Source organism: Physeter macrocephalus, unplaced genomic scaffold, assembly GCF_002837175.3.
Source record: "Physeter macrocephalus isolate SW-GA unplaced genomic scaffold, ASM283717v5 random_59, whole genome shotgun sequence".
Taxonomy (NCBI): domain Eukaryota; kingdom Metazoa; phylum Chordata; class Mammalia; order Artiodactyla; family Physeteridae; genus Physeter; species Physeter macrocephalus.
In genome coordinates, this window is record NW_021145341.1 from 119,732 (window position 1) to 147,008 (window position 27,277).

The 27,277-nt window shown below is 57.1% G+C and overlaps 1 protein-coding gene across 1 annotated transcript; it reads right to left on the reverse strand.

Annotated features, from left to right (window-relative positions):
* Positions 1-4,693: 4,693 nt before the first annotated feature.
* COL1A1 (collagen type I alpha 1 chain) lies at positions 4,694-22,091 on the reverse strand. Its single transcript, XM_007128545.3, has 51 exons — positions 21,852-22,091; positions 20,152-20,346; positions 19,988-20,022; positions 19,852-19,887; positions 19,662-19,763; positions 18,738-18,806; positions 18,459-18,503; positions 18,246-18,299; positions 18,011-18,064; positions 17,437-17,490; positions 17,265-17,318; positions 16,882-16,935; positions 16,750-16,794; positions 16,580-16,633; positions 16,414-16,458; positions 16,193-16,246; positions 15,843-15,941; positions 15,712-15,756; positions 15,516-15,614; positions 15,326-15,379; positions 15,072-15,179; positions 14,940-14,993; positions 14,576-14,674; positions 14,343-14,396; positions 14,158-14,256; positions 13,488-13,541; positions 13,233-13,286; positions 13,062-13,115; positions 12,909-12,962; positions 12,419-12,463; positions 12,229-12,327; positions 11,848-11,955; positions 11,303-11,410; positions 11,042-11,095; positions 10,774-10,827; positions 10,444-10,551; positions 10,303-10,356; positions 10,130-10,183; positions 9,829-9,990; positions 9,633-9,740; positions 9,372-9,479; positions 9,212-9,265; positions 8,998-9,105; positions 8,520-8,573; positions 8,298-8,405; positions 7,901-7,954; positions 7,501-7,608; positions 7,127-7,409; positions 6,827-7,017; positions 6,298-6,540; positions 4,694-6,182 (listed from the first exon to the last, which is right to left on the reverse strand). The coding sequence occupies exons 1-51, from the start codon at positions 21,952-21,954 to the stop codon at positions 6,036-6,038; spliced, it is 4,392 nt and encodes a 1,463-aa protein (XP_007128607.1). The 5' UTR covers positions 21,955-22,091; the 3' UTR covers positions 4,694-6,035.
* Positions 22,092-27,277: the final 5,186 nt, after the last annotated feature.

Here is a 27,277-nt window from a genome sequence, read left to right on the forward strand (position 1 = left end):
TATTCTTGAGTTACATGCACGTACACACTTAGACCCCATGTTATAGAGAGCTCCCTTGGTGTGCCTGCAGGGATTTGGAGCCAGAGGGAGCAGGGTTCCAATCACAGTTCTGACATTTTACTCATAGACATTAATTATAACTGTCTTGAGGCTTTTGTGAGAATTTGGGAGAACTAGGTGAGTGCCTGGCATCTGGCAGCTCCCAAGAACAGAGACTTTATGACATACAAACACTCACATGGTCACCGCAAAACCAGAGGTCAGTGAGATCTCCCTGTCCCCTAAGATCCGGATTAAATGGACTCAATTTCCATTCTAAGGAAAGTTCAAGCTCTCCCTGTGAATTAGGGTGGAGCTTGAAATTCGCCTGCTCGTTGGCTCTGACCTGCTGTCCAATCCCGCGTCAGCAGCTGGCCACCTGTGGCCACTGAGCATTTGAAATGTGGCTTCCAAACTGAGATGTGCTGCAAATGTACTGATGAAATGATAATATTTGGGCTTATATTGGGTTAAATAAAATATCTTATTAAAATTAACATCCCGTTTCTTTTTATATTTTTAATATGGCTGCTAGAAAATGAAAAATCACATGTGTGCCTCACTTTGTATTTTTATCGGGCAGTGCTCTTTTTTTTTAATTTTTAAATTAAATTAAATTAATTTTTTTTATACAGCAGGTTCTTCTTAGTTAATATTTTATACATATTAGTGTATATATGTCAATCCCAATCTCCCAATTCATCCCACTACCACAGTGCTGTTTTCATGGTCCTTCCTGTATCTCCACTTCAGATCGACCCAAACCCAGAACTCAGGCACTTTCCAGAACATCTCCTCACACCAGGCCTCTGCATGTGTCAGAGTTTCCAGAAGGCTTGAGGAGCGGGAGGCGTTTGCCTCACAGCAGTGAAGTCACCTAGCACTTGAATATGTGGCCTCCTTGTTCTAAAATGTGCTCTGGTCCCCACCCTACCCCATTTTCCTTTTGCTCCACTGTCTTATGCAGAGAAAACCCCACTCTCTCCAGCACCCATGTGCACCAAACTCACCTCCCTCCGGGCCTTGCCATGCACATCCTCTGCAAAGCACTGGACCTCTGTGTGTATAAGGGCCTGATTACCCTCTGAGACAAGAGCCATCCTTCTTCCAGGGTCTTGCTTCCTGATCCATGGACATCTCTCAGCCCCATTTGGTACCCTCCGGAGCACACACCTGGGAGGAGACACAGAGACACAGCTGCTCATCCGCACTAGAGCCCTGCGGCCCTGGACTTGAGGATGGGCCCCACCCCTCCAGCCTCTCCTCATTTCCCCCACACTCCTCTCTGCTCTACTGTCCCCCTTTCATCCTCATCACACAGAGTCTCCTGTGCCCTCTGTCACGCCTATGTACACACGTCTCAAACGCTTAGGCCCGTCCCTCAGGTCGCCATCTGTGTGTGGAAGCAGTCCGCACGTACACAGACCCTTCCTCGTCCCCCCCCCACCGCCCAGGTACAGGGCCCCTTTGGACACCGACGCAGTTTACTCCTAGGTGGGTGGGCGCGTTCTCATCCGCTCAGGGGAGGCCGGGGGAACCCACCTCGCTCTCCCTCCTCCTGTGGGTCTTGGCATTGAGAGCCCCACATTCAGCCCCACCGGGCCTTGTGTGCCCCTGGCCTGAGGCGTCCACGCTCAGCAGGGAAGCCCCTCTCAACCTCAGCCAGCTCTGTCTAGGAATGTCTCGGAGGCACCTGGGGAGCTGACAGTTAAGGAGCTGGAAAAAAAAGAGGGAAAATCCGCCACGTTTCGGTTGTAGAGAATCCTGCCAGGAGATGGGGTCGAGCCCGAAATGGACCCACGATTCCGAGAGAGAGAGAGCAAAAAGGTAAAAGGTCCAAATGAAGCCTCCTCTCTTTCTAGAATTTTCGGTCTGGCTTTGACTGAAAAATCAGCTGCAGGAGCATGACCCATTCCCTCACAGAGAAGCAAAGGTGAGCCCACGGAGCAGCAGGGTGGGAAGTCCGCACTGTGCCTCCGTGCAGGCAGCGGGTCTCGGGGAGCGGGTCTGGGCAGCTGTATTTAGGGCAGCTGTGATGTCAGCGGGGAGGAGGGCTCGAGCCGGCAATGTGATACAATGGCCCCTTTGTCCCCCTCCCCTCCTGTCCTGCACACACACTGGAACCACATTCTGGCCCCAAACCACATGACACAGGCGGGGCTGCACGGCGGGGCTCTGCCACCACCACCGCCCTGACACTCGGTGTCACCTGGCGTGCCCTCATACGTGCGTGTGCACGCATTGCACGTGCACACGCGTACCCACGTGTAGAGTTGTGCATATGTAGTGAGAGGCATACTCCCTCCTTTACCCTGCTGCCCAATACGGTAGCCATGAGCCACAGGTAGCTTTTAAAATTAATTACAATAAAATTTAAAATGGAGTCCTTCGGTGGCACTGTCCACATGTCAAGTGCTCTACAGCCACGGTGGCTAGTGGCTACCGTAATGGACAGCAGATAGAGAATTCGTTTATCGTTGCAGCTAAGCCCAAGCCTGGAGCCTTCCACCGCTGGCTGCTCACACACAGGGCCTGGCCTGTAGGTGCTCTTCCTCTCACACTTGCTCACTCCTGTTCACAGCGATGTCACACTCCACACGCTCACCTAGAAAGGCCACCTCTTGACCTCATGGTCTCTCTCTTTAGTCTCCCGGGCATCTACACCCAGACTTGCACCCAGCCCTGCGTCTCAGCCCCTGGCTTCCGGCCTCAGCCAACTCCTCTTGGCTTGGAAAGAATAACAGGGTGAAAACATGACAGCATGACAGTGGCAACAATGTCTGGTCTTAAGGCTGAGATGAATTCCATAGACACGGAGAGCTTTGGAAACTCAGGTCAAACTCAGCCTGGGTTGGGCTGGATGATGAGGAGACAATGAGACATTTGAAACATAAGAAAGGCCTGGAAGTTGAGAAGCGTGGTGCACCTACCGGTGCGACAGGTGTGGGCAAGGGAGGAGAGTGAGAATGAACAGGTGGGTAGTGGCCAGGTAAAGCTTGGATGCCAGGCTTGGCTTGCTTCTGAATCCCCTGTGGGGGCAGATAGGGACGGGACCAAGACAGCCAAGGGCCTCAGGGAGCAGGAGGTCCAGGTGGCTGGGAGTGGCCTAGGCTGGTGTCAGGCAGGCATCAGCCGTCATTCAATGGATTGATCAAAGGATCACAAGGTAACTTGGGGTAATTTGCATATTGAACAAACTTTTGTTTACAAGCCACAATTTCTTGCCCTCTGTAGGCTAATTCCAGTACTACACTCTCCTGAATGTGGTAGAAGTGCTAATGATGAATTATTAAAGGCCATAATTAACAGTCATGACTACTGAATGACAGCCAAGGTATTAGTGTTGCAGACAATGGCCTCTGAGGACTGGTCCATCTCTCTGTGGACCCGAGGGAGGGATGAGGGCCTTTCCTGCCCAAAGCTTTAGTTCCTGAGACCTTGGGAGGGGGGCAGGAACGGGAGAGCTGTCAACTTCTCCCCGTCTCTAGGTCTCTGGGCGCCTGGTCTGCTCCGGAGTTCTGACTCCCTGGATCCTCTATGTGCCCACGGACGGCACACTGCTGTCCCTCTTCCCTGAGACTGGGGAGCTGACCAGTCACCTTCCCTGTGGGGGCCTCAGGCTCTCAGGTCAGCAGGGAGGAGCAGGCAGAGGGTGAGGGAGAAAGGAAGGGAGGGAGAGAAAGGAGGAAGAGGAAGCAAGAATTTTTCAAAATGAGAAGGAATGGGCAGGAGGCAGGGGCTGGGCAAAATGATCTCCCCAGGCCACCACACACCCAGGGGTCATGTTTTGGGGACTTAGAAGGCCGAGAGAGATGGTCAGGAAGGCCTGTCACCTCCCTGGTAGCAGCTGGTAAGTACCTGGACTGCAGCTCTCCAAGGCCCTGGGGAGGCTCTCCTGAGGGCTGGTGGTTCCCTCCTTCCCTCCCGGGGTGGGGTGGGGGGACCAGAAGAAGAAGCAGGAGGCAATGCTTTCTCCAGCTCTCCTCCGACCCTCAGGGCGGGCTCAGCGACCCTGTCTCCTGTGGTGCTGCTGGCTGCCCCCTTGGAGGAGCTCAGAGGGGGCTAGGATGCAGAAGAGGCCAGATGACCCTAGGCATTTGCCCAGGGGGGCTCCCAGGGACGCCTCCCTGCCCCACCTCCCTCCCCCAACCACGGGCCTCCCAGCGCCCTGACCACAGCCCCCCAACCCTGCAGGGTGCCCCCAGCAGTAGTGGGGGGAGCAGCGAGAGTTGGTGGCATTGATGGGCATGGCATGAGGTTTGGGCAGGGCAGTATCTGCAGGGAGGGGTGTGTGTGTGTGTGTGTGTGTGTGTGTGTGTGTGTGTGTGTTGATACACAAGTGGGTTGCCTGTCTGGCACTGTAAGGGACAAGAGGGTATGGGAAACATGCAAGGAAGATGGCAGGAGAGAGTTAAGAGAAAGGGTAAAGGCATAAGAAAGGCAAGAGGGAGGGGGAGGGGCCATCAAGGGTGCTAGAGGAAGAGGGGCAGGGAAGGGGCAGACACTGAAGGAGAGCCCACCCACCACCCAAAGCTCCCTCCCCAGGACTCCCCTCCACCAACTCCAAGGAAGGAAATTAGGAGGCCACTGCAGATAGGTTTGGGTCATTTCCACATGCTTTATTCCAGCAATCAAAATAATTAAAAACATCTCAAATTATTATACACATACAAAATAGGTACAGAGTCTCTTGTTTCCTCCCACCCCTAGGGGGAAAAACTGCTTTGTGCTTTGGGAAACTGTGCTCCGAAACCCAGTGAGAGAGAACGCAGAACAGACCGAGAGAGGCCGTGAGGATGGGATGCAGCTGAGGAGAGGGTTTCAGAGGAAGGAGAGGTCGGGAGAGAGAGGAGAGGCGCCAAGGGGGATGAAAAGAGGGTGGAGAGCAAGTGACCCTCTCTGGAGCCAGCACTCTCTCCCCCACATTAAATAGCACCTTTAGAAAATTCACGAGTCCCCATCCACGAGAAAAAAAAAAAACAAAGAATAAAAAAAGACTGAACAAAAAGGAACATTTGCTGGCCTAAGGGGGGGGGGGTGCGTTTCTACTTCCATAGCACCAGTGATTCCCTCCCCACCCCACCCCATCACAGAGATGTAGCACCTTTGATATAAAATGGGGAGCCCCTTCCACCCTGCCCCCATCCCGCCCCCCACGCAGTTGCCCCGGTGACACACAAAGACCAAAGACGAACGAGGTAGTCTTTCAGCAACACAATTACACAAGGAACAGAGCAGTCTCTCCCACCCAGCCGGGTAGCATGGAGGGGGATTGGTATGTTTCTCAAATCCGACGTTTCTGCTCTGTCTTGGCCCCTCCTGACTTTTCTCCAAACCCGGTGGTGAAGGGCCAGTGGTGCCCCTGGCATGCTCCCCTCAAAAACAAAGAGGGGTATGTTGCCGGGGCAACAGGGATGCCGGATGGTAAGGCTTCTTTGGCAGTCTGAGAACTCCGGGTCCCCCCAGGGCTTGGGGGGTTCTGGGTGAAGGGAGTAGGCTGGGAGTGGGGGGGCCACTTGGGTGTTTCAACATTGCCTTTGGTTGCTGGGCAGACAATGCATTGTTTCCTGTGTCTTTTGGGGAGACTTAGATTCAGGGAGCAGTGGAGGGGAGGCCCCAAGAAGGCATGGAGAAAGGAACAGAAAGGGCAGCGTTGGGGTGTCATAAGCCCAACGGGCAGAAAAGGACTTACCCCCACGTGGGTCTTCAAGCAAGTGGACCAAGTTTCCTTTTTTAAAAAGTTATTTATTTATTCTTTTTTTTTTTTTTTGGTAAGGTTGAATGCAGTTTTGTTTTTTGGTCATATTCAGTTGGTCAAAGATAAAAACTAAGTTTGAGAGATGAATGCAAAGGAAAAAAATATTTTCCAAAGTCCATGTGAAATTGTCTCCCATTTTTTTGGCTTTTTGGGGGGTTCAGTTTGGGTTCTTTGTCTGTTTCCAGAGTCAGGGGCAAGTGGGTTGGGTGGGAGGGAGCCAGGTTGGGGTGGAGGGAGTTTACAGGAAGCAGACAGGGCCAACGTCGATGCCGAATTCCTGGTCTGGGGCGCCAACGTCCAAGGGGGCCACATCGATGATGGGCAAGCGGGAGGTCTTGGTGGTTTTGTATTCGATCACTGTCTTGCCCCAGGCTCCGGTGTGACTCTGGGGTGAAAGGGAGACAATGGGAGAGGGGTGTCACCCAGTGGCAGTGAGGGGGTGGGGGGACTGGGCCTGCCCGGAAAGCCAAAGCCCAGAGCGGGGGCCTTGCTGGACTCACCGTGCAGCCGTCGTAGGTGACGCTGTAGGTGAAGCGGCTGTTGCCCTCGGCCCGGATCTCAATCTCGTTGGAGCCCTGGAGGAGCAGGGCCTTCTTGAGGTTGCCGGTCTGCTGGTCCATATAGGCCACGCTGTTCTTGCAGTGGTAGGTGATGTTCTGGGAGGCCTCAGTGGACATCAGGCGCAGGAAAGTCAGCTGGATGGCCACATCGGCAGGATCGGAGCCCTGGCTGCCGTACTCGAACTGTGGGAGCGGAAGAGAGAGGAGTGAGTGGCTGTGTTGGAGCCTCCAGTCCTGGCCTCCCTCCCGGGAGTCCCCTGAGAGCATCCTAGTGAAGCTTACGTCCAGAGGTGGCACCCCTTGCCCCCAGGCACCCTGTGTTTGACCCCGTATCAAGGACCCAGGTCTCCTGCCTCCCAGCTGATCACACTTAGCAGAGGCCTGGTCCACCCAGGACCTACCCTCAGGCCCTTCTGAGCCCTGGGCCAGCCCATCTCCTCAGAGTGGCTACAGGATCGAGCTCACGCACCTGGAATCCGCCGGTCATGCTCTCGCCGTACCAGACGTGCCTCTTGTCCTTGGGGTTCTTGCTGATGTACCAGTTCTTCTGGGCCACGCTGGGCTCAGTGGGATACACGCAGGTCTCACCTGTCTCCATGTTGCAGAACACCTTAATGGCATCCAGGTTGCAGCCTTGGTTGGGGTCAATCCAGTATTCTCCTGCAGTGGGGCAGGGTGAGATGGCGTCAGGGGAGGTACGGGATGTGGGCACCTCAGGGCTCAGCCGCGTCGCGGCAGGAGGAAGAGGTACAGCTGGGCCACCCCCTACCGCTCTTCCAGTCGGAGTGGCACATCTTGAGGTCACGGCAGGTGCGGGCAGGGTTCTTGCGGCTGCCTTCAGGGCTCCGGATGTTCTCGATCTGCTGGCTCAGGCTCTTGAGAGTGGTGTCCACCTCGAGGTCACGGTCACGGACCACATTGGCATCATCGGCCCGGTAGTAGCGGCCACCATCGTGAGCCTTCTCTTGAGGTGGCTGGGGCAGGAAGCTGAAGTCGTAACCACCGCTGGGAGGACCAGGGGGACCAGGGGGTCCGGGAGGGCCGGGGGGACCCTGCGCAGAGAGGGAGGAGAGGGGGGATTACCGGGGTTCAGTGCTTTCAGGGCTGGAGGGCCATGGGTAGACGGGGTGGGGGACCACATACAGCAGGACCAGCATCACCAGTGCGACCACGAGGACCAGGGGGACCGATGGGGCCTGGGAGACCGTTGAGTCCATCTTTGCCAGGAGTACCAGCAGAGCCAGGGGGACCCTGCAGGGAGGAAGCTGGTTGGAGAAAACCTGCCAGAAAGCACGGGCCCACCCCAGCTCTGGCAGAGAAGCCCACAACCCACTCCGCCTGGCTCTGGTTCCTCAGCCTCATTATGGCTCACTCCCACAGCTGGGCCAGGAAACTTTGTGGGAGGAAGCAGTGGGGAGGGGGAGGCGGGGGCTGCGTAAGGTTGTCCAGAGCCCCTCTTCCCTTCTTTCATCCCCTGCCCGAGACCGTTCTCCAGAGAGGCGAGGGACCCAGGAAGAGCAGGTAAATAGAAGACACAACTCACGCGGGGACCAGCAGGACCAGAAGCTCCGGAGGGACCTTGCTCACCAGGAGAGCCCTGAAGGAGAGATGCGAAGACAGTTTAGGCCGAGCGTAGGTCAAATGTGGCCAGCAACCGCCCCCCTGCCAGCCACCCTGTTATTCTGGAAGTCCAGCCCCGGGGTGTCCATAGGCTGAGACCCCTCCCACGATCCCTCGTTGTGCACCCCTCCCTCTCTCAGAGGCTACTTGGAAATACCCATTAGTCTTCAGACCCCAGTCCCCACTAGGGAGGAGAAGGACAGTCCAGAGAGGGAAACCGAGGCAAAGGGTCCTCCCCCATCACACAGCAGGACTTGGGGAGATGCTAAAAGAAGACAAGATGGCAGCTGGGGGGCTGGGGAGGGGCTGGGCATACTCACGGGAGGGCCAGGGGGACCCTGGAGACCAGAGAAGCCACGGTGACCCTTAATGCCTCTGTCGCCCTGTTCGCCTGTCTCACCCTTGTCACCACGGGGGCCTTGGGGTCCCTAGAAGAGAGATGGGGACAGGCTGTCAGGTGGAAGTTCTGTTAGCGCTGAGGGGGTGCAGTCCACATCTGGACAAGGGCTCTGAGGACACAAGGGCCAGAGCAGGGCACTTACAGTGGGGCCGCGGGCACCAACGGGGCCAATGGGACCAGCAGGACCAGCAGGACCCTGGGGAGAGCAAAGAGGGCATTAGATCCTGGTCAGGGAGAGCCCAGCTGAGGGCTGGCACAGCCTGAGCTGCAGGTGAGACCTCCCCTTGGCCGAATCCCTCTTTCCTCTCATCTTTTCCTGCCATATCCATTCTCTCCTGACCCCAGGTGAACCTTCACGTAAATTCAGGCCTCACGTCAGCTGGGGCGAGCACCTGGGAACAAACCCCATTCCTCGGGGGAAACGGGACTGTCTGGAGGAGGGGACTCGAGGCTGAGCTGTGGCTCAGCGTTTCCAGGGAGGCCAAGGGCCCAGACATCTCGCAAGGCCTCCTCTTCTCCCCCTGCTTAGGTGAGGTCAGGGGTCCATCTGCAGACCCCTCGGCAGGCCTGCAGAGTCCCTGGCCTGAGCAGAAACGGTCAGCCAGAGCCCAGCTACTTACAGTCTCACCACGATCGCCGCTCTTGCCAGCAGGGCCGACGGGGCCGGGGGCACCAGGGGCACCAGGAGCACCAGGGGGTCCAGCAGGGCCGGTCTCACCACGGTCACCCTGAGAGGGGGAGAGGAGGGGAGGAGGGGAATCCGGGTCAGCCCCAGCTGAGAGGGCCAGGTGGAGCGGCAGGTGGGGCTGTGGCCCCAGGGCGCAGCCGTCTTACCTTGGGGCCCGGAGAACCATCTCGTCCAGGGGATCCTTCAGCACCAGGGGCTCCCTGCAGAGAGCGGGGAAAGGTGAGCGTCAGCCAAGGGGAGGGAGGCTCAGGCCAAGGCCAAGATGGCCACGCTGAGGGCACTGGCATGGGGCCGGCAACCGCTTACCTCACGTCCAGACTCGCCAGGGGGTCCAGCCAATCCGGGGGGGCCCATGGGACCAGGGGGGCCACGTTCACCACTTGCTCCAGAAGGACCTTGTTTGCCGGGTTCACCCTGCGGGAGAAGAAAGAGTCAGGCCAGGGATGGGCTGGGAGAGGGCCCTAGGACCCGCCACCTCTGTCCTCGCTGACCCCAACACCCCCATCCTGCGCCCTCCAAGTCCTGCAACTGTTCTTCTCGGGATCCTCAAGGCGAGGGGGCACTCACAGAGGGGCCAGGAAGACCAGGGAAGCCTCTTTCTCCTCGCTGACCGGGCAGGCCGACCACGCCACGCTGTCCAGCAATACCCTGAGGTCCGGGAGAGCCGGGAGCGCCCTGTGGGGGACAGGTGAGGGTGAGGTGACTTCCAGTGGCCAGGGACGCTGCCCCCACTCTGGACCCCTCTGGAGCGTAGTACACTTACAGCAGGTCCATCAGCACCAGGGGCTCCTTTCTCACCAGCGGGGCCAGGGGGACCGGGAGGACCGACTTCACCAGCACGCCCAGCGGGGCCAGTCTCACCACGGGGGCCTTTGCTGCCTTCTTTGCCAGCAGGACCAGAAGGTCCAGGGGGTCCAGCATTTCCCTGGATGGGGAGAATTGGGGCTGTCAGAATCCATCGGATTCTGGAGCATTACGGAAGCCGTAGTCGGGCCCACCGCACTCCTGACAGCCTGTGCCCCATACCCTCCCAGACCGGTGGAGTCTCCACCACAGACACTTACAGAGGGCCCAGGGGGACCGACTCGGCCAGCAGCACCAGGGAAACCAGTAGCACCCTGGAGAAGAGGACAAAGAAGCAATCAGAGGGAGAACAGCCCTTCACCTGGCCCAGCTGCCCCATCTCCAAACGCAGGCTGGGGAGAGCCTCGGCAGAGAATCAGAGTGAGGTACTCACAGGGGGACCAGCGCTGCCACGAGCACCTTTGGGTCCGGGAGCACCAACGTTACCCTGTAGGAGAGCACAGAGGCGTCACGGCCGGGCCAGTCCTGGATCCAGCCTGCCGGCAGCTCGGGGCCTAGACGGCGAGATACTCACAATGGGACCAGGAGGTCCAGTGGGTCCAGCAGCGCCGGGGGCACCAGCATCGCCTTTAGCACCAGCATCACCAGGTTCACCTTTAGCACCAGGTTGGCCATCAGCACCCTGGGGGAGGAGGGAGTGTGGTGAGTGGAGGAGAGGGCTGTGCCAGCCTAGGAAGTCAGCTGAGGAAGGACAGGAACTCCAGGCAGGAAGATGCTTGAATGGGAGACAATCCCCCCTCCAGCCTCCTTCTCTGAATCAGGCCAACGCCTCTGTCCTCATCCAGTCACTCAAGGCCCCGGGGCCTAGGTGGAGATGGAAGCTGAAAGGGATCTTGGTACTCACAGGGGGGCCAGCGAAGCCAGCAGGGCCGGGGGGACCAGGCTCACCACGGTCTCCCTAGAAGAAAAGGAGGCAAATGGAGAGATGCCCTGATCTGGGGGAAGGTGGGATGGGACGGACTGGAGGGTGGGGAAGGAGGGCCTGAGGAGCTCTCCACAGGGACCAGAGCAGGTGGGAGCCAAGGTGGAGGAGGGACAGAAAGAGGGCCAGGGGCAGTATGAAGGGAGAGAAGGGTGGAGTATGGAGCCTTAACTGGGTCTTCTGTACTTACGGGGGCACCACGAGCTCCAGTGGGACCAGCAGGGCCGCTGGGACCAGTTTCACCCTGAGAGGGAGGGACAAGAGGCTCAGGGTCAGGGGCCCATGCTGAATACTCCTGGCAGATAACCCAGGAGAGTCCTCCTCGCTCCTGACCCCCCACCTTTGGATCACCAGCTTGGAATGGCAGGAGCTGCCTCCCCTGCAGAGCTGTGCCCAGGCTTGCTGGGGAAGCTGTGTGTTAGGGAAGAAGGTGGGGAGGCAGCCATCTCACCTTGTCACCGGGGGCGCCAGCGGGGCCAGGAGGACCAATGGGACCAGTCAGACCACGGACGCCATCTTTGCCAGGAGCACCATCAGCACCTTTGGGACCAGCATCGCCCTAAAGACATAGGAAAGCCTGAGACTTCCAGTGTGGGGCAGGGAGGTGACCTACAGCATCCTGTTTGTGTCTGGGACCCCTCCCCAGTTTGTGTCTGCCCTGCCCCCATGTGTGCCAAGGACTCGAGATCTTTCAGGGGAAATGTGTCTGTGTGGGGATTCCGGGGAACTTAGATGAAGAAGCTCCTGCTTTGTGTAGAGGGATTCCTCGTCCAGGAGGCACCCCCCCCTCCACCTCTTGTTGCCATGGTAACACATGGGAAGGGTAGGGCCTGGATTATAGGTAAGGATTCATCAGCCAAGAGGCCAGAGAAGAAGAAGGCAGGATTAAGGAGAAGAGGGAAAGACCCAAGGGAGTAGAAAGAGAGATGCTGAGGGATCTGAAGCAGAGAGAGATGGGAACCACACAGGGTTCGAGGGAGGGGGAGTTCAACTTACTCTGTCACCCTTAGGGCCTGGGAGACCTGCTGCACCTCGTTCACCAGGCATTCCTTGAAGGCCAGGGGCGCCCTGGTTACCAGGGGCTCCAGGGGCACCAGCATCGCCCTGTATGACAATCAAGAAGACTGGAGTGAGGCGGGGGGTCTCAGAAGTGGGTCACAGCTTTGAGCCCCCTCTTAATTTCTCCCAGGCTTGGTTCTGAGGCCAAAGACAGGTACTAGCTAAGAGGGAAGGCTCACAGCCCAGAACGTCAGGCTGCACATGGACCCCAGCCCAGTCTTGTCCCCCCATCCCTCCCCAACATCCAGATGCCTTTGGTCACAGCCAGGCATCCCCCATCACAGGAAGCGTGAGACCTGGTCCCCGTGCTGCCCTTACCTTAGCACCATCATTGCCAGGGGCACCGTTGGACCCACGGGGACCTGCAGGACCGGAGGGCCCTTGCACACCACGCTCGCCGGGGAAACCTCTCTCGCCCTGGAAGGGAAGGACAGGGCCCATGAGGTGGCTGCAGAGATGGGGCCAAGCATGGGGCATGTTGGTGGAAGAAGCAAGAGGCTCTACTTACTCTTGCTCCAGAGGGGCCGGGGGCACCAATGTCTCCAGGAGCACCCTGCGCGGGAGGGAGGGACACACAGTGAGCAGAAGCCACCTTGGTCCTCCCAACTAGAAAACATTCTTGTCCACCTGGGGGCTAGCCCTTGGGGTCTGTGATTGGAGACCAATCCCTTCTCAGCACTGAACCGGGATTATCTCTCTACTCCTCCTCGTGAACGTGTCACCCTCCCCAACCTTGGGGTTGAGGGAAAGCCAGAGTATGCCAGCAGCTCTAAAAAGAAGTCATCCAGACCAGCAGCCATGCAGCTCCTTCCAGATCCTATCATGCAGAGGTGCAGCTCTTTGTTCCCCTCTGTGTAGCACCCTTCATGATGGGAAGTCCTTCCTCGAGTCTAACCTTGATCCCTCTAGTTGATGGTTGTCTGATTATCTAGCGAGGCTGGACTCTCCCTCTGTATTCCCTGCACTCCCCATCTCTTCAGCTGGCTGCTACCTCTTACCTGTTCACCGGGTTTGCCTGATTCACCAGGAGGACCAGCAGGGCCAGGGAGACCCTGTAGGTGGGAAATGGGGGAGGGAAGCGAGGGATTAGAATCTGGAAGGGGTGTTCCTCATGCCCCTCTCCCAACACCCTGACAGCCGTGAGGCCTCACCTGGAATCCGGGGGAGCCAGCAGGGCCTTGTTCACCTCTCTCACCAGCAGGGCCCTGCACAGAGGAAATGCTGCGGTCATGGGAAGGTTCAGGAGAAGGGGGACGGGGGCTATCTCCCCTTTCCTGTCCCACAGCACCCCCTCCCCAGGCCTCCCCGTCAGGGACACTCACAGCAGGTCCGGGAGGTCCCTGAGCTCCAGCTTCTCCGTCTTTGCCAGCAGGACCCTATGGGGAGAGAGTGAAAAATGGGTCAGGGTGGTGAGGTGGGCGGGCAGCTGAGGAAGAGAGCACAGGTAGGGGGCCTGGGGGCTGGGGGTCCTGACGCCCTGGGGATGGGCTGGAGCCTCCTGCATCCCTCCTGCAGGATGTAGGGATGTGACATGGGCGGAGGCAGGGAGGGGACAGGGACCAAAAGGAGATACTTACAGCAGCGCCGGGGGGTCCAGGAACGCCTCGTTCTCCAGCCTTGCCAGGCTCTCCCTGTGGGGAGAGAGAGTTAGGGTTGAGGGAGCTGAAGTGGGAAACCGAGGCCTCCCGGGTCCCTCCCGTTTACTTTGAGTGGAATTTTTAAGGAGCTTTTTCAATCAGCTCTGGCCCCTGAGGAAGGCCTTTGCTGGCTTCGACTGACTGCTCCATCTCTTGGCCTCTCCCTGAGCCCTCTCCTCCCAGACGACCTGCCCCTTAGGCTCCTTTCTCCACCCTCTTCCCTTTCTTCTCCCCAATGTATGCCTTTGGTGACCTGAGCTGCTCATCTCTTCTGATATCTCCTTTTGAACCTCAAAGAACCCACCAAGATTTGGGGCTGACTATCATGTAAAAGGCCCATCCTATCCCCGTGTGTGTGTGTGTGTGTGTGTGTGTGTGTGTTTGCAGGCCAACGATACTTATTTCCAGGGATAGAGCAATGGTAGTAAAGCCAGGAGAGGTCTCTCATTTTATGGAATAGGGAGACTGAGGCCCAGAGAGGGGCAATGAGTGGCTTGAGGCTACATAGCAAGTCAGTGGCAGAGCTGGCCCCAGAGCGAGGACTCTTCCCCCCACCCCACCCTCGCCCCAAGTGTGTCTGTCCCTGTGATACGCCTCACTGAATACTCACAGCAGCACCTTTAGGCCCAGGGAAACCCATCACACCGGCCTGACCACGGCTACCAGGAGGGCCTGGGGGTCCGGGGCGGCCATCTTGACCAGCAGGACCCTGAGGATGGAAGGTACAAAGGTGGAGGTGAGGACAGAGGGTGAGAGGTCAGGAGACTGATGCGGGCCTGGGGGAGTGATACTTACAGGGGGGCCAGTTTTGCCATCAGGACCTGGGCTGCCAGGGCTTCCAGTCAGACCCTAGGGGGAGGCAGAGAGGTGTGAGTGGGGTGGGAGATAAGGGTGGTGGAAGAGGGGGAGAAGGAGAGTGGAGGCTGGGATGGAGGACATTCTAGAAGGTGGATCTGTGGTCCTGCTCCAGAACCCTCATAGGATGGGCAGGGTCATGGGCCAAGCTGGGCAGAGGTCTGGGGTCTCACCTTGGCACCAGGCAGACCAGCTTCACCGGGGCGACCAGCTTCACCAGGAGAACCTTTGGGGCCAGCAGGGCCAGGAGCACCACGTTCACCAGCGGGACCCTGGTTGGGGGAGTCACAACAACAATTAGGGTCTCTATCATGGGCGGGCCTCTTCTTCCTCCTGGGCTGTGGGTGGTGCTTTGAGAGGCATTGGTGGTGGTAGGAAGGTCAAGGTGAGGCTGAGTGTGAAGAGAGAGGTCTGCAGCCCCAGTATGGGCACTAAAGACTGGGTGGTGGGAGTGGGAGGGGGTTGACTACATCTGGGAGAGGAAGGTAATGTCCAGGGAGCAGCAGGGTCAGCCTCCCACCCATGAAGAGAGATTACCTTGGGACCAGCAACACCGTCTGAGCCAGGGAAACCGCGGCTACCAGGTCCACCCTGTGGGAGGAGAGGAGGTCAGTGAGCTCACACACGTGGGCACCAGGCCGGCACTGGGGCTGAGAAGGGGGCACTTACACGCTCGCCAGGGGGTCCAGGCAGGCCAGCAGGTCCGGGTTCACCTCGGGCTCCTCGCTTTCCTTCTTCCCCAGCAGGGCCAGGGGGACCTTGAATACCAGTGGGGCCCTGGAGAGGGCAGAGAGGAGGGGGGCAGCCTGTGGTGAGGGGCTGTCCTGGTACCGGCTCCAGAGCACGCTTGAGGCTGGGTGTCCAGCACCAGGGGCTCCCATTCCTCCTTGGACCTCCCCCCAAGGGGCTGCTGGGGGACTTACAGGCTCTCCCTTGGCGCCAGTGTCTCCTTTGTTGCCAGGAGCGCCAGGTTCACCCTGAGTGGGAGGAGAAGAAGATGGGTGGAGAGCGGGGATGCTCAGTTGGCCTGGATCTTCATGCTTCCCAGACAAGGGCCACGTGAGCCGGCCAGCTCAGGGGGTGGGGCAGAAGAGAGAGAGTAGTAGTACTTACGCTGTTACCCTTGGGACCAGGGGGGCCACTGGGACCCTGGGGCCCAGAGGGGCCTCGGGCGCCCGGGAAGCCAGGAGCACCAGCAATGCCAGGAGCGCCCTGCAGGAGGCAGAACAAGTTGAGCCCAGGGCTGGAGGGCACAGGGCGGCTGGGAGGTGTGTGCCCGGGGCGGCTCTGAAACCTGCGCGATACTTACATTGGCACCTTTAGCACCAGCTTGTCCATCAGTACCAGGGTTTCCCTGTGACACAGAGAGAGGTGGGTGAGTGACAGGCAAGGACTCTGAGTTAGGGAGAGGCACGGGGGTACTGAGGAGGTGACACTTACGGCAGGGCCAGCGGCACCGGCAGGGCCAGGGGGGCCGGGCTCACCACGCACACCTTGGGGACCTTCAGAGCCTCGGGATCCTTGGGGACCAGCTTCACCCTGGATTGGGAGAGAGAACATGTCAGGAGCCACCCTGGGAGTCCAACCTCATGTCTGGATGGCAGGGGGTGAAGAGCCATGACAGGAGACCAAGAGTCAGGACTCCAAGATCAGAGAAGGGGACCCCAGGACAAAGGTGTTGGGGACTGGGCTTCTCTCTTGATTCTGGGTCCCTCTGGTTTGGGGAGCAGGGAGATGCCCACCCCTTGGCCTGTGGGAGCTCTGCTCATTGGAGGGTGGGGGGGTCTCACCTTAGCACCAACAGCACCAGGGAAACCAGGAGGACCAGCGGGGCCAGTGGAACCCTGTGAATGAAAGGGAGATGTCAGTGAGAAGGAAGATGGCAGCTGCAAGTCACACCCTGGGACAGAAGAGATCCTGGGGTTCAGTCCTGCCCCTGGTATCAGACCCAAGAGCTGACACTGAGAGCCCTCCGCAATCCCAGGCACTGAGGTCTAAGGGCTATACTCACAGGGGGTCCAGCAGCACCAGTAGCACCATCATTTCCACGAGCACCCTGCAGGAGAGAGGGGAAAGCGCCAGTTACATTCACTGAGCACTGGTCAGCCCTGGTCCCTTTAGCTCCTGGGGAACCCCTTCCAGAACCTGGAGTCCCCCAAGGGGCCAGGAGTACTTACAGCAGGGCCAGGGGCTCCAGGGCGACCTCTCTCACCAGGCAGACCACGGGGGCCCTGACAACAAAACCAAGAGAAGCCAAGTGAGACAGGAGACACACCCCTCTCCCCGAGCCGCCATCTTGCCCCTACATCCTGTTCCCTCTCTTCCTTCTACAACTGGACACACTCACCATCTGACCAGGAGCTCCATTTTCACCAGGGCTACCAGGCTCACCCTACAGAGCAGAGAATAGAGTTAGAAATTCATTCATGGTGGGACTGCAGGGGAGGTGGAGGACCATGACAGTCACACAGCCACTTACCTTGGGACCAGCAGGACCGGCATCTCCCTTGGCACCATCCAAACCACTGAAACCCTAAGATAGGAAGAGGGCCAAAGTGAGACCTCGTGGAGACTGTGGACAACCTTGACAGCCACCCAGACCTGAGGAGGAGCCTCAGGAGGTCATCACAGCTATCTCCCTGTGTCTGAGCTACACTAAACCCGAACTGGCCCAAGATCTCACTCCACCCCTTTACTGGGATTTCTCTCCCAATGGAGGGAAGTCCTCTTTGATGTCTCCTCTCTATCCCTTGGAACTTATATAGCTGCCACCCACCACAATGCACATCAGGATCCTTTGGGGAAAGGGCTGGAATGCGACGCTGGGACTTTGGGAACTTAGATGACACAAAGGAGACTCACCCTGTGTCCCTTCATTCCAGGGAGGCCAGCTGTTCCGGGCAATCCCCGAGCACCCTGGAGAAAAAAGAAAAGGACAAAAGGCAGGGCTGTTAGAAGACACCACTGTGGACACAGCTCCCAAATGAAGCCCAGATGCAGCAAAGCCTGGAGGCAGCCACACCATCCTGCTCACCTGAGGTCCAGGAGGCCCGCGCTCACCAGGACGACCAGGCTTTCCAGCTTCACCCTGAGAGAAAGAGAAAAGGCCATCATGCCCGCGCCCCCTGAGTTGGAAAAGTATGGAAGGCCTGGGTCTTCCTGGGGTTGTTGAAGGTCAGGCTTAGGGGCCCAGAATCTTATCTCAGTTTAAATCTACCATGCAACCCTTGCTTGCATTTTGCATCCCTCCAAAGGAATTTCTGTTTATTTCTGTCACCAGCACCTTAATCTCACCACGTGGAGTGAGAATCTGAGGGACCCAGAGTGGTTAAGCCTAGGGAAGCCATTCACATCAGGGGCTGGGGCTGGGGACTGCTTTAAGGTGACTGGGGTGAGGGGAGAGAGAGCCACCTCTGTTAGGAAGATGGGGAAACATCCCAGGAGGCTCCTTGTTCAAGGGCAGTCCCATGCATCAAGGAGAACATGCCCTCTTTTCTCTGGGTATCACCCCCAAAGGTGGTGGAGGCACTGGGGTAGAGATTACAGGGACCTAACACATGGAGAGGTGGTGGGGGGTCTGATGGTATCTCTTTACCAGGGTTACTTACATCATCTCCGTTCTTGCCAGGGGGGCCAGGGGGACCACGGGGACCCATGGGACCCTAGAGGAGACAGGAAGAGAGGATGTTAGAATGGCCAGGGTAAGGAAAAAAGAAGGGGAAGGCTAGGGTTGGAAGAAGGAGGTAAGAAAGACCCCAGATGGTGGTCCTTCAATAGGAGAATCCACGTATTTGTAGAGGGAGTGTGTATTTGCATAGAGAGTACAAGTTGGGGAGCACTTACTGAGGCTCCGGGCTCGCCAGGCTCACCAGGGGGGCCTTGGAAACCTTGGGGACCCTGGCAGACAGGGAGAGAAGGGTAGGGTTAGAAGAGTAGGTCCCTGCCAACCTGTCCCCCATCTCACCAAGAGATCTCTGAGCACCTTCCCTGCCCTCATGCCAATCCTCTTTCCAAAAGCCCAGAGCCTAAAGCAGTGTAGACATCCTGGATACTCACAGGTGCGCCAGGGGGGCCAGGGAGACCACGAGGACCAGAAGGACCCTACAGAAGAAAAAGAAAGGGAGGCCATAATGAAGCCTCTGTAGGAAAGTTTATCTCCCATGGTTCCCGTTCAGACCACCCAGTTGCCTTGCATCCTCTCTGGATTCTGAGGTCCCAAAGGTCTTCTTGAGCTCCTAAGTTATCTATGCCACCCCATATCCCTTCCCTAGCCTATCTTGTCTGGATCCCCATCTGCTCTTCTTCTGTCCCCTACATCCCTCGCTGGTGACTCACCATGGGGCCAGGCACAGAAATTCCTGTTGATTTCTCATCATAGCCGTAAGACATCTGGGGAGCAAAGTTCTAGAAGAGAGAGTGCATGAGAAAGCAGGGTCAGGGCGGTGAGTTGAAAGGCAGAAAATATCACCAGTAATGGGACAAACTGATATCATGTGTCTCCTGATGTGACGTGCTACGCAGGACAACAACATGACCTGTGGCATGGCCCTGCCCAAGACATATCACTGGAATATGTAATCATGAAGACACATCCAACAAACTCAATTTAAGGGACAGTCTACAGAACAGGCCTCTTCAAAAAATTTCAGTGTCATAAAAGACAAAGGAAGTCTGCGGAATGTTCCAGGTGAAAGGAAACTAAAGAGACATGACAATTAAATGCAATTCATGATCCTGGCTTGGATCCTGGAACAGGAAAAAAAAAAAAAAGCTATAAAGGACATTATTGGGAACACTGGTGAAGTTTGAATAGGGACTGCATATTAGATAATAAATAGTACTGTATCAATGTTAAATTTCCAAAATGTAGTCATTGTGCAATGCTCACGTTAAGAGAATGTTCTTGCACTCAGAAAATACATGCTAAAGTATTTAGGAGCAAAGAGACATAATACCAGCAACTTACTCTCAAATGGTTCAGAAAAAAAAAAAAATCCAGATAATTATATTTATACATAGAAACTGATAAAGCAAATGTGACAAATCGTGAAAGATACGTGAAAGTTCTTTGCATTATTTTTGCAACTTTTCTCTCTTTTTTCTCCTGTAAGTTTGAAGTTATTTCATACTATGAAGTATGCCATCTGCCAAAACAAACAAACAAACAAACAAACCCCAACAAACTAAAAACCCCGCGGTGGCGGGGGTGGGGGTGAGGTGACATAAGGCCTTCCACGAACGCCTCGACTCTCCACTTACTCCTCCGAGGCCAGGGGGTCCGGGAGGTCCTGGGGGTCCGGGGGGTCCGGGAAGTCCAGGTTGTCCAGGAATGCCATCTCGGCCAGGGGGGCCAGCGGGTCCCTGCAGCGGGAGAGGGCGGGCCGGGTGAGCGCAGGCCAGGAGCCACGCCCACCTCCAGCCCCAACAGCCGGGAGAGGGCACCGCTCACCCTTGGGCCTCGGGGGCCAGTGTCTCCTTTGGGTCCCTATGGGGTTGGGGCAGAAGAAACAAGAGAAGCCGGGTTAGAGAAGGAGAACCGTGAAGAGTCCTGGGAGGGGTGGCGAAAGTCGAGGGCAGAGGATTACCTCGACTCCAGTGGTTTCTTGGTCCGTGGGTGACGCTAGGGGGGGAAGAGACGCGGCTTAGAGGCAAGGTTTGCTCTAGATGCTCCCGGCAACAGACGCCTCCCCTGCGCGGGGCAAAGGGAGAGCCCCCGCCCCCGCCCCGGCCCAGGCCCCGAGCTATATACCCTCGCCTTCCGGGCAGACGGGGCAGCACTCGCCCGCGGGGACTTTGGCGTTGGGACAGTTCTTGATTTCGTCGCAGATTACGTCATCGCACAACACGTTGCCGTTGTCGCAGACACAGATCTGGCAGGGCACGGGTTTCCACACGTCACGGTCATGGTACCTGAGGCCGTTCTGTACGCAGGTGACTGGTGGGACTGGGGCAAGAGGGGGAGATGGGGGCTGTCAGCGGCGCGCGAGTCCCCCACCTCGGGGCTCCAGGTACCCCAACCCCACCGTCCCTTCCCCTCGGACTTAGAGGCACATTTAGATTTTCCCTTTCCCGCCTCTCCTCTTTTTGTCTTTTTGTTTTTCCTTTCCCCAAATCCTTAAACGCTCATCTGCTCTTCATCAGCGCCAGTGACAGCGCCGAGGCGCCTGGCCAGGGCGGCTGTAACTCTTTCCCGTTCTCAGGAATTTAAACAAAGCTTTAGGCCGGGGTTGCTTCCAACTCCAACCCCAGACCATTTGCGCTGAAGCCAAGTGAAATAAAAAGCCATTGGGTGGGAGAGTGGGGGGTGGAGGAACGGGAAGAGACGCTCCCCAACCAGAGGGCAGGCTTGTGGGGCGTGGTTTGGGTGGAGACAGGAGGAGGGGACGGCAGGAGAGACAAGAGGTCTAGCCCGGATCCCGCCCCATTCCCGTGGCAGGTGGGATGGCGTGGGCGGGGCTAGGAGGATGGGGGAGGGGCTGATTGGCGTGGGATCCCGCCCAGAGACTTGAAGCGTACCGTAAACGTAGGATATGCCCTAACCTCCAGCGCCCAGACATCTCAAAAGGCCTCTCTCAGTGACAACCCCCGTTTCCCAAAGCCAGCCAGTGCCTCTGGGTCACTCCTTAGCCAAAGAACCAGAAAGTCCGCAAATAGTAAATGAAGTTAGGTAACCACGCCCACCGCGGATCGTCTACCCAGACGGCCACTAGGTGGCGGGCGACACTAAGCAATTTCCCCCGACTGGCTACTTCTTCTAGAGACGGGGCTACCCTATCTCCAACTTTATTTTCCAGGTCTAGAGGTGGGGTCCACACCGGGCAACAATCCCGGTCTTCCCGCTCCGGCTCCTGCGCGGGGAAGCGCTGGATAAGGAGGCGCACTGCCCAGGGTAGATCGGCAGAGGGCGCAAGGACTCTGCCTGGCCAAGTCCGCGCCGAAGAATCTCGTCCTTCAACCCGCCCACGCTCCGCGCCCCCTCCCCCGCTCCGCCCAGCACCTCCGCGGCCCCAGGAACATTGTCTAGCCTGCAGAGAGGGTAAACAATCTTTCCTTATGAATCATCTCATAGCCTCTCTGATCACTCATAGCTGGGGCTCCAAATTCCCAGCTCGGCGCCCCCATCCCATCTTCGACGTACTTTCCCCCCACCCGGCGTCCAGACCCCATTTTCCCCGCAGTACTTCACAGTGCGCGCTCAGAACTCCTCCTGTGCCAACTCGCGCCGTGCAGCATCCTCCCCTCTCACTCCTGGGGGGCATTCATCTACACCCCGACCCAGAGTGCGGTCCCTTCTATCCCAGGGCGCCGAGGACGAGCCCTCACCATCTTCCTTCCATTCCTGAGCCTCCGGAGCATCCCGAGTCTCAGTTTAAGTCGCGGACCCCTGGGACCAAATCTTGCAGGGCAAGATACCAAGCAGCCCTAGACTCCCAAAAGTTTGGGACTTACTGTCTTCTTCTTGGCCTTCTTCTTGGCCCTCCTCTTGGCCGTGCGTCAGGAGGGCGGTGGCCGCTAAGAGGAGCAGGAGCCGGAGGTCCACAAAGCTGAACATGTCTAGACCCTAGACATGTAGACTCTTTGCGGCTGGGGTGGGGGTTAGCGTCCGCTCATGCGTGGCCTCACACTCCGCGTGCCTCCTGCTCCGACCCCGAGGAGAAACTCCCGTCTGCTCCGACCACCGGCCCGGGCCCCTTTTATACCATCCTGAAGGAGAGCGGGGAGGAACCCTGCCCCTGGGAGAGGGGGAGCCGGCTGCCCGTCCCCCAGCCAATCAGAGTTGCCTGGCCCGGCCCCCAATTTGGGAGTGAGAACGGAGAGGGGGAGGAGGAGGGAAGGGAAGGGAAGGGAGTCCACCGCACATCTCCCCCCTTCGCAGCTCTGCCTCCCCAGCCCCCCAGCCCAGCCAGGGCCAGAGATGATGCCGCTGGGATGCGGCTAGGTCCTCAGTATAGTGCGGGCTAAAGAGTGGGTAGGGGCGCCTCTTCGGCGTTCTTCCTGGGACCCCCGACCTGGGGGGCGGCACTGGAATCGGGGAGCTGGTTAGGGAACCTTTCAAAGATGGAAGGATTGGGGGTGATTGGGAGAGAGTCCTGCTGGCCATGCCTCATTCACCCTCCTGACATCGTTGGCAAGAGCTAGGGGATGGGTATGAAGAGGCCAGCTGGGGACCCCTCTAAAGCAGGAGAACCTAAAAAAAAGATGTGCCTGTTTAGGGGTGTCTTCTGGTGTGGCTGGGGTATGGAACTTAGGAATATTTGGGGAACAAGTTAGAGACTCATTTGTAGACATTAAGGATCAGATACTTGGGGATGGGTGCTAGCAAGAGGGTTTTTATATGAGGATGTCAATTCTTCTGCCATGCCTGAGGCTCCAAGATGAACGAAAATGCTCTCCCCAAACCTCAGCATGATTGAGGGAGACGGGGTGGGGAGGCTGAGACACTGGCTGAGAAATTTGACTACGCGGTCTCTCCAGAAGGAAGCTTTGGTGTTGAATGATGGGGCAGCGGGGTGGTGGTGGGAAATTGCTAAAACTCTTCCACCCCGGGGGGAGTAAGTTTGCTTGGGGAGGGCTGTGGTCACTGGCGACTTAGAAAAGGGTCTTGTGTTAGGGTCTGTCATGGCCAGTGGCCAGGCCCTGGTTAGAGACCCTTCTACCCGGCACAGCCAAACTGGAGAGAACTGTGCTGGAGAGCACTTGACCAGAGAGAGGGTTCTCCTTCTGGGGGCTGCATAAAGCTCTGTCTCTGTCTGTACCTGGACTCAGGGTTGGGGACATATGGGAGAATTTGGGTGTCTGGGGGAGACTTGCCTTGGGAGTATGAGATGGGATTGCAGGTGAGTGACCTTATTTTAGAGGATGTTTCCCACTACCTCACCTCTTTTCCTGAAAACCCAGGGCGTTGCTCTTTGTCCCTGGAACCAGGAGAGAATCATCTACACCCTGAAAGGCAGTGGGGACCCCAAGAACAACAGGCTATATTTGGAGGAGTTGCCTCCAGAAGCCAGTGTCCTCCCTTCTCTATGTCCCAGCCTCCTAACAGTGCTCGACCCCAACCCCAATCTACCCAGGCCGCTGATCCTGCCAAAATCTGTGGACCCAAGAGAAGGCAATGAGGATCCCTTTGCAGAGCCCTGTCAACTCCAATCCCTCCTGCGCAGCTCCCCACCCCCATCGCTCCAGAGCTGCAAACGTGGAAGTGGGGAGTCCCGCCTCCCCCAAACCATCCAAGATTCCATTGCCTCCCCCTGCCCCTCTCCACGCCCTCCCCCAGCTGCTTTTGTGCAACGAAGGCAAAGGAAAAAAAAAGACCAAGAGAACAGGAGGGGAGGGAGCCACGTCGGCTGGCCGGCTGGCCGTGGGCAGCCAGGATGAGCCGTGCGGGTGGGGCAGCACAGGGAGGCTGCAGGGGCTATAATTAAAGGGAAAATATAGAGTTTCCACAGAGGCAGGGCTGGACATAGCAATGGAGGGACAGGCCTTCATCAATTATCCCCACCATGTGGCAGCAACTTGTGGCCCAGTATCTGCCCCCGTCTGGTGCCAGCTACTGCAGGGCAGGACTGGGGGCTGAGGTGCTGAGATGGCAGTTCCTGCCCCCTCCAGTGTGGGTCAGGGACAAGGAGCACCCCCTCCCTAACAGGGGACACGAGTCCTGCCCCTCAGAGTGGTCACCCCTTTGGAATGGCTGTCTGGCGGGGAGAGTCACAGGCTGGAGGTGAGGGTTGCTGTGACCTGCCCACCTCCCTGCTTGCTGCGTTTTCGCAGCCAGAAGTACTCCCACCTACAGCCCCCTCCCCACGTGCTCCCTGTTCAAGCCGTGCTCACTTGACCACCTTAAAGGAGACTAAGACTCAGAGACGAGGACTGGAAGTTGCTACATCATGGGCCTGTGGTTCTGAAGAATGTTTAGGGACCCCCTAGGATTGGGGGGTGGGCTTTGTGCGTATGGTGTGCGATAGCCACCACCCCAATGTCCAGTTTCAGACCTCCATCCCAGGGGTTGTGGGCAGAAGGTTTCCAAGCATCCTTTACACGTGGCATAGAGCTGAGGCTTAGGGCCTCCTCTGCCACTTTTCGACTTGAAATGCTTGGCGGGCGCCCAGCCCCAAGATGTGTCTTTAATTTCTGCAGCATGACAGTGAGAGGAAGAATGTGCTTGGGGTCTCCTCCCAGCCTGGCTGGGCCTCCTTGGCCAGAACTGAGGGCTTGAGACTCTGGGTGGGGGGGGTGGGGAGGAAGGAGAGCAGGAGCTGAGGCTGGAGGGGGAGGAGACGCCACCTCATCTTTAGGAAACTCTGAAGCTCTGGCTTCTTGTGGAATGTAAGACTTTGTCTGGCATTTGGAGTGGGGGGAGCAAAAGCCAAAATCTCCTCCCCCCCCACCCCCAAGAAACGGTAAAGGCATCAGCACTTAGGGAAAAAAAATTCCTCAAGAAGAAAAACAGAAGGAAGAAAGTGCTGAGCTCTGAGTTCGCTCCTTCTCCAAATTTCCCCAAGTGCCCTCCCTCAATGCGCCTGTGCTCCCCAGCTCCCCTCCCCCCGGAGCCCCTCAAGTCCCGGTCTGGCCTCCCCCCGGAGCCCCTCAAGTCCCGGTCTGGACTGCATGGTGTGGGGTAAAAGAGAAGAGGCAGCCCAGGTGTTGGTGTACCTGGTGAGCAGTTTGGTCAGCCCTTTCCAGCTCTCTGGTCCCCTGCTGAGGTTCTATTGCCCTCCTTCCCTGCTCTGACCCTTCAGAATGCTCTTCTGCCCCAGACTGGTGATGGAGAGAGGGTCCCTGGGAGAGGGGTTGAGGACAGAGAAAGGGGAGGGGGTGTAAGAGTGAGGCTGCAGTAAAGAACTTGGTCTCCATGTGTCCCCATCATGGAGCCCGCACGGTTTGGATTGAGGACCCCTGCGGGCAGATCAGGGGACAGACCCCAGGAGTGGGGGCTTCTCTCTTCTTCCTTTGCCTCAGCATTGCACTTTCTGGGTCTTTTGGTCCTTAGATTCCAGGCACAGCTTTCTATGCCTCAGCCTCAACCCAAGTCCTCTGGCCTGAGATTTCCCTTCATCTCTTCATCCTTTCCAGGTTCAGAGGGAAGATGATGAATTAAGTTTGTCCGTGTTGAGTGTTAGGTGCCTGTGAGACGCCCAGTCAGACACATACATGGAGGGAACCCTTAGGTATGTGAGTCTGGAGTCCAGAGGAGAGACAAATGTGGGACCCCCGCCTCCATAGGGTGATGGTGTGGATGGAGTTATCTCCCAAGAAAGTATAGAGGGAGGAGATATGAAGGGCTAGGATTGAGCCTTGAGGACCCTCAGAGTTTAAGGGTTGGGAAGGGAAGGAGGAGCCTGCACAGGAGATAGGACAAGAGTGGGAGAAGTAGGAGGGCAAGGAGGCGAGGAGTGAGGGTGTCATGTATGCAGGGGGAAGATTGTTCTAGAAGGAGGGAGAGTTACATGTTGCAGAGAGACTTAGTGTGATAGGGAGTAAAATGGTCACTGGATTAAGCAACATGGCAGTGATTGGTGCCCTAAGTGTGAGCCGTTTTGGTGGAGTGATGGACGAGGAATCCGGACTGGAGCCGGCTGAGGAGTGAGTGGGAGGCCAGGAAATGGGGTCAGAGTGCAGACAACTCAGAGGAGGAGTTTAGCTCTGAAGGGGAGGAGAGCTTGTAAGATGCCTCATCCTCCCTCCCTCCTTCCTTCTCTTTTTCTTTCTTTTCTTACATTCCCCCGCCCCACTCTTGTCTGTCTTTTTGTCCCTGGCCTCCCTCCTCTTTCTTTCTCATGGGACTCTGCTTCTTCCTCTATCCTTCCTTCTCTGGAGCCCTTTTTCAGGGTGACTTTTTCGATCTTCCTCTTCTCAAATATCCACATCCAGTCCGTGCCTTCACTTCATTTTCTTCTAGAGCGAACACTCAGTCCATGCTCTTAAAGAGAAAGCTTCATTTCTACTCCTGCAGATCCCGTCACATTCTCCAGGACCCCCCAGGCCAAGAGGGGGAAATTGGGGCAGAGGAGCCAGGGAAGGACCTGGGACAAGCTGGGAGAGAAGGGATGGGGCATGGTCCTTAGGTGACATTAGGACTCCCCAGGTCCACTCCAGCCCCACCAGGTTGCAACCAGGTCCCAACTGAGAATAATGTGCTGGATGGAGATGTTGTCAGGCTTGGGGGCCACAGTCCTAGTGTCCACTCTTGTGATCACAAGTGAGGGGTCAAAGCCCATCTTTCTTGCTGAAGTGTGAGCTCCCCAGGCAGGGACCTGTCAAGGTCATCATCAGATCACTGGACCCATTTGCAGAGTCTGAAGGCAGAGTCAATTCTTGTTAAAGGCTGAGTGAGTGAATCAATTGAATTGTTATTTTCCCCTTTCTGGCTTGGCTCACTTCTGCCCTTGTTTTATCCCATCCCCTGCGTCTTTTCTTTTTTCTATTCCTTTATCTCCCCCCACCTTTTAACCTTTTTCCTCTTCACATATTTTTCTTCTTTTTCTTAGTCTTTTTCTTTCTCTCCTCTGCCTCTGTCCCACTGGCCCACCCCTCGACCACACACTCCTTCTCCCTCCCTCTTTTTTCTCTCATATTTTCTTCTGGCATCTCTGGTGCTCCATCCATTCCTGGGGCGGAGGGGGGGTGGCTGTCTCCTGCGTGCATGCACTCCACCAGAGGAGAGAGCTTCAGCAGTCTAGCAGAGGGGGGATCAAGGTGGGGTAAGGCTTGCATCACCACCGTCTGTCTGGTTGAAGTGTTCAGGGGCTAGATGCAAAGGTTTCTTTGACGCTTGGATTTGGAAAAAAAAAAAAAAAAAAAAAAAGAATGAAGGGGCAGCCTGTGTGAGCCAGAGGCACCTGTCCAAATCCTGATCTTCTTACTTCACCTCCACTCCC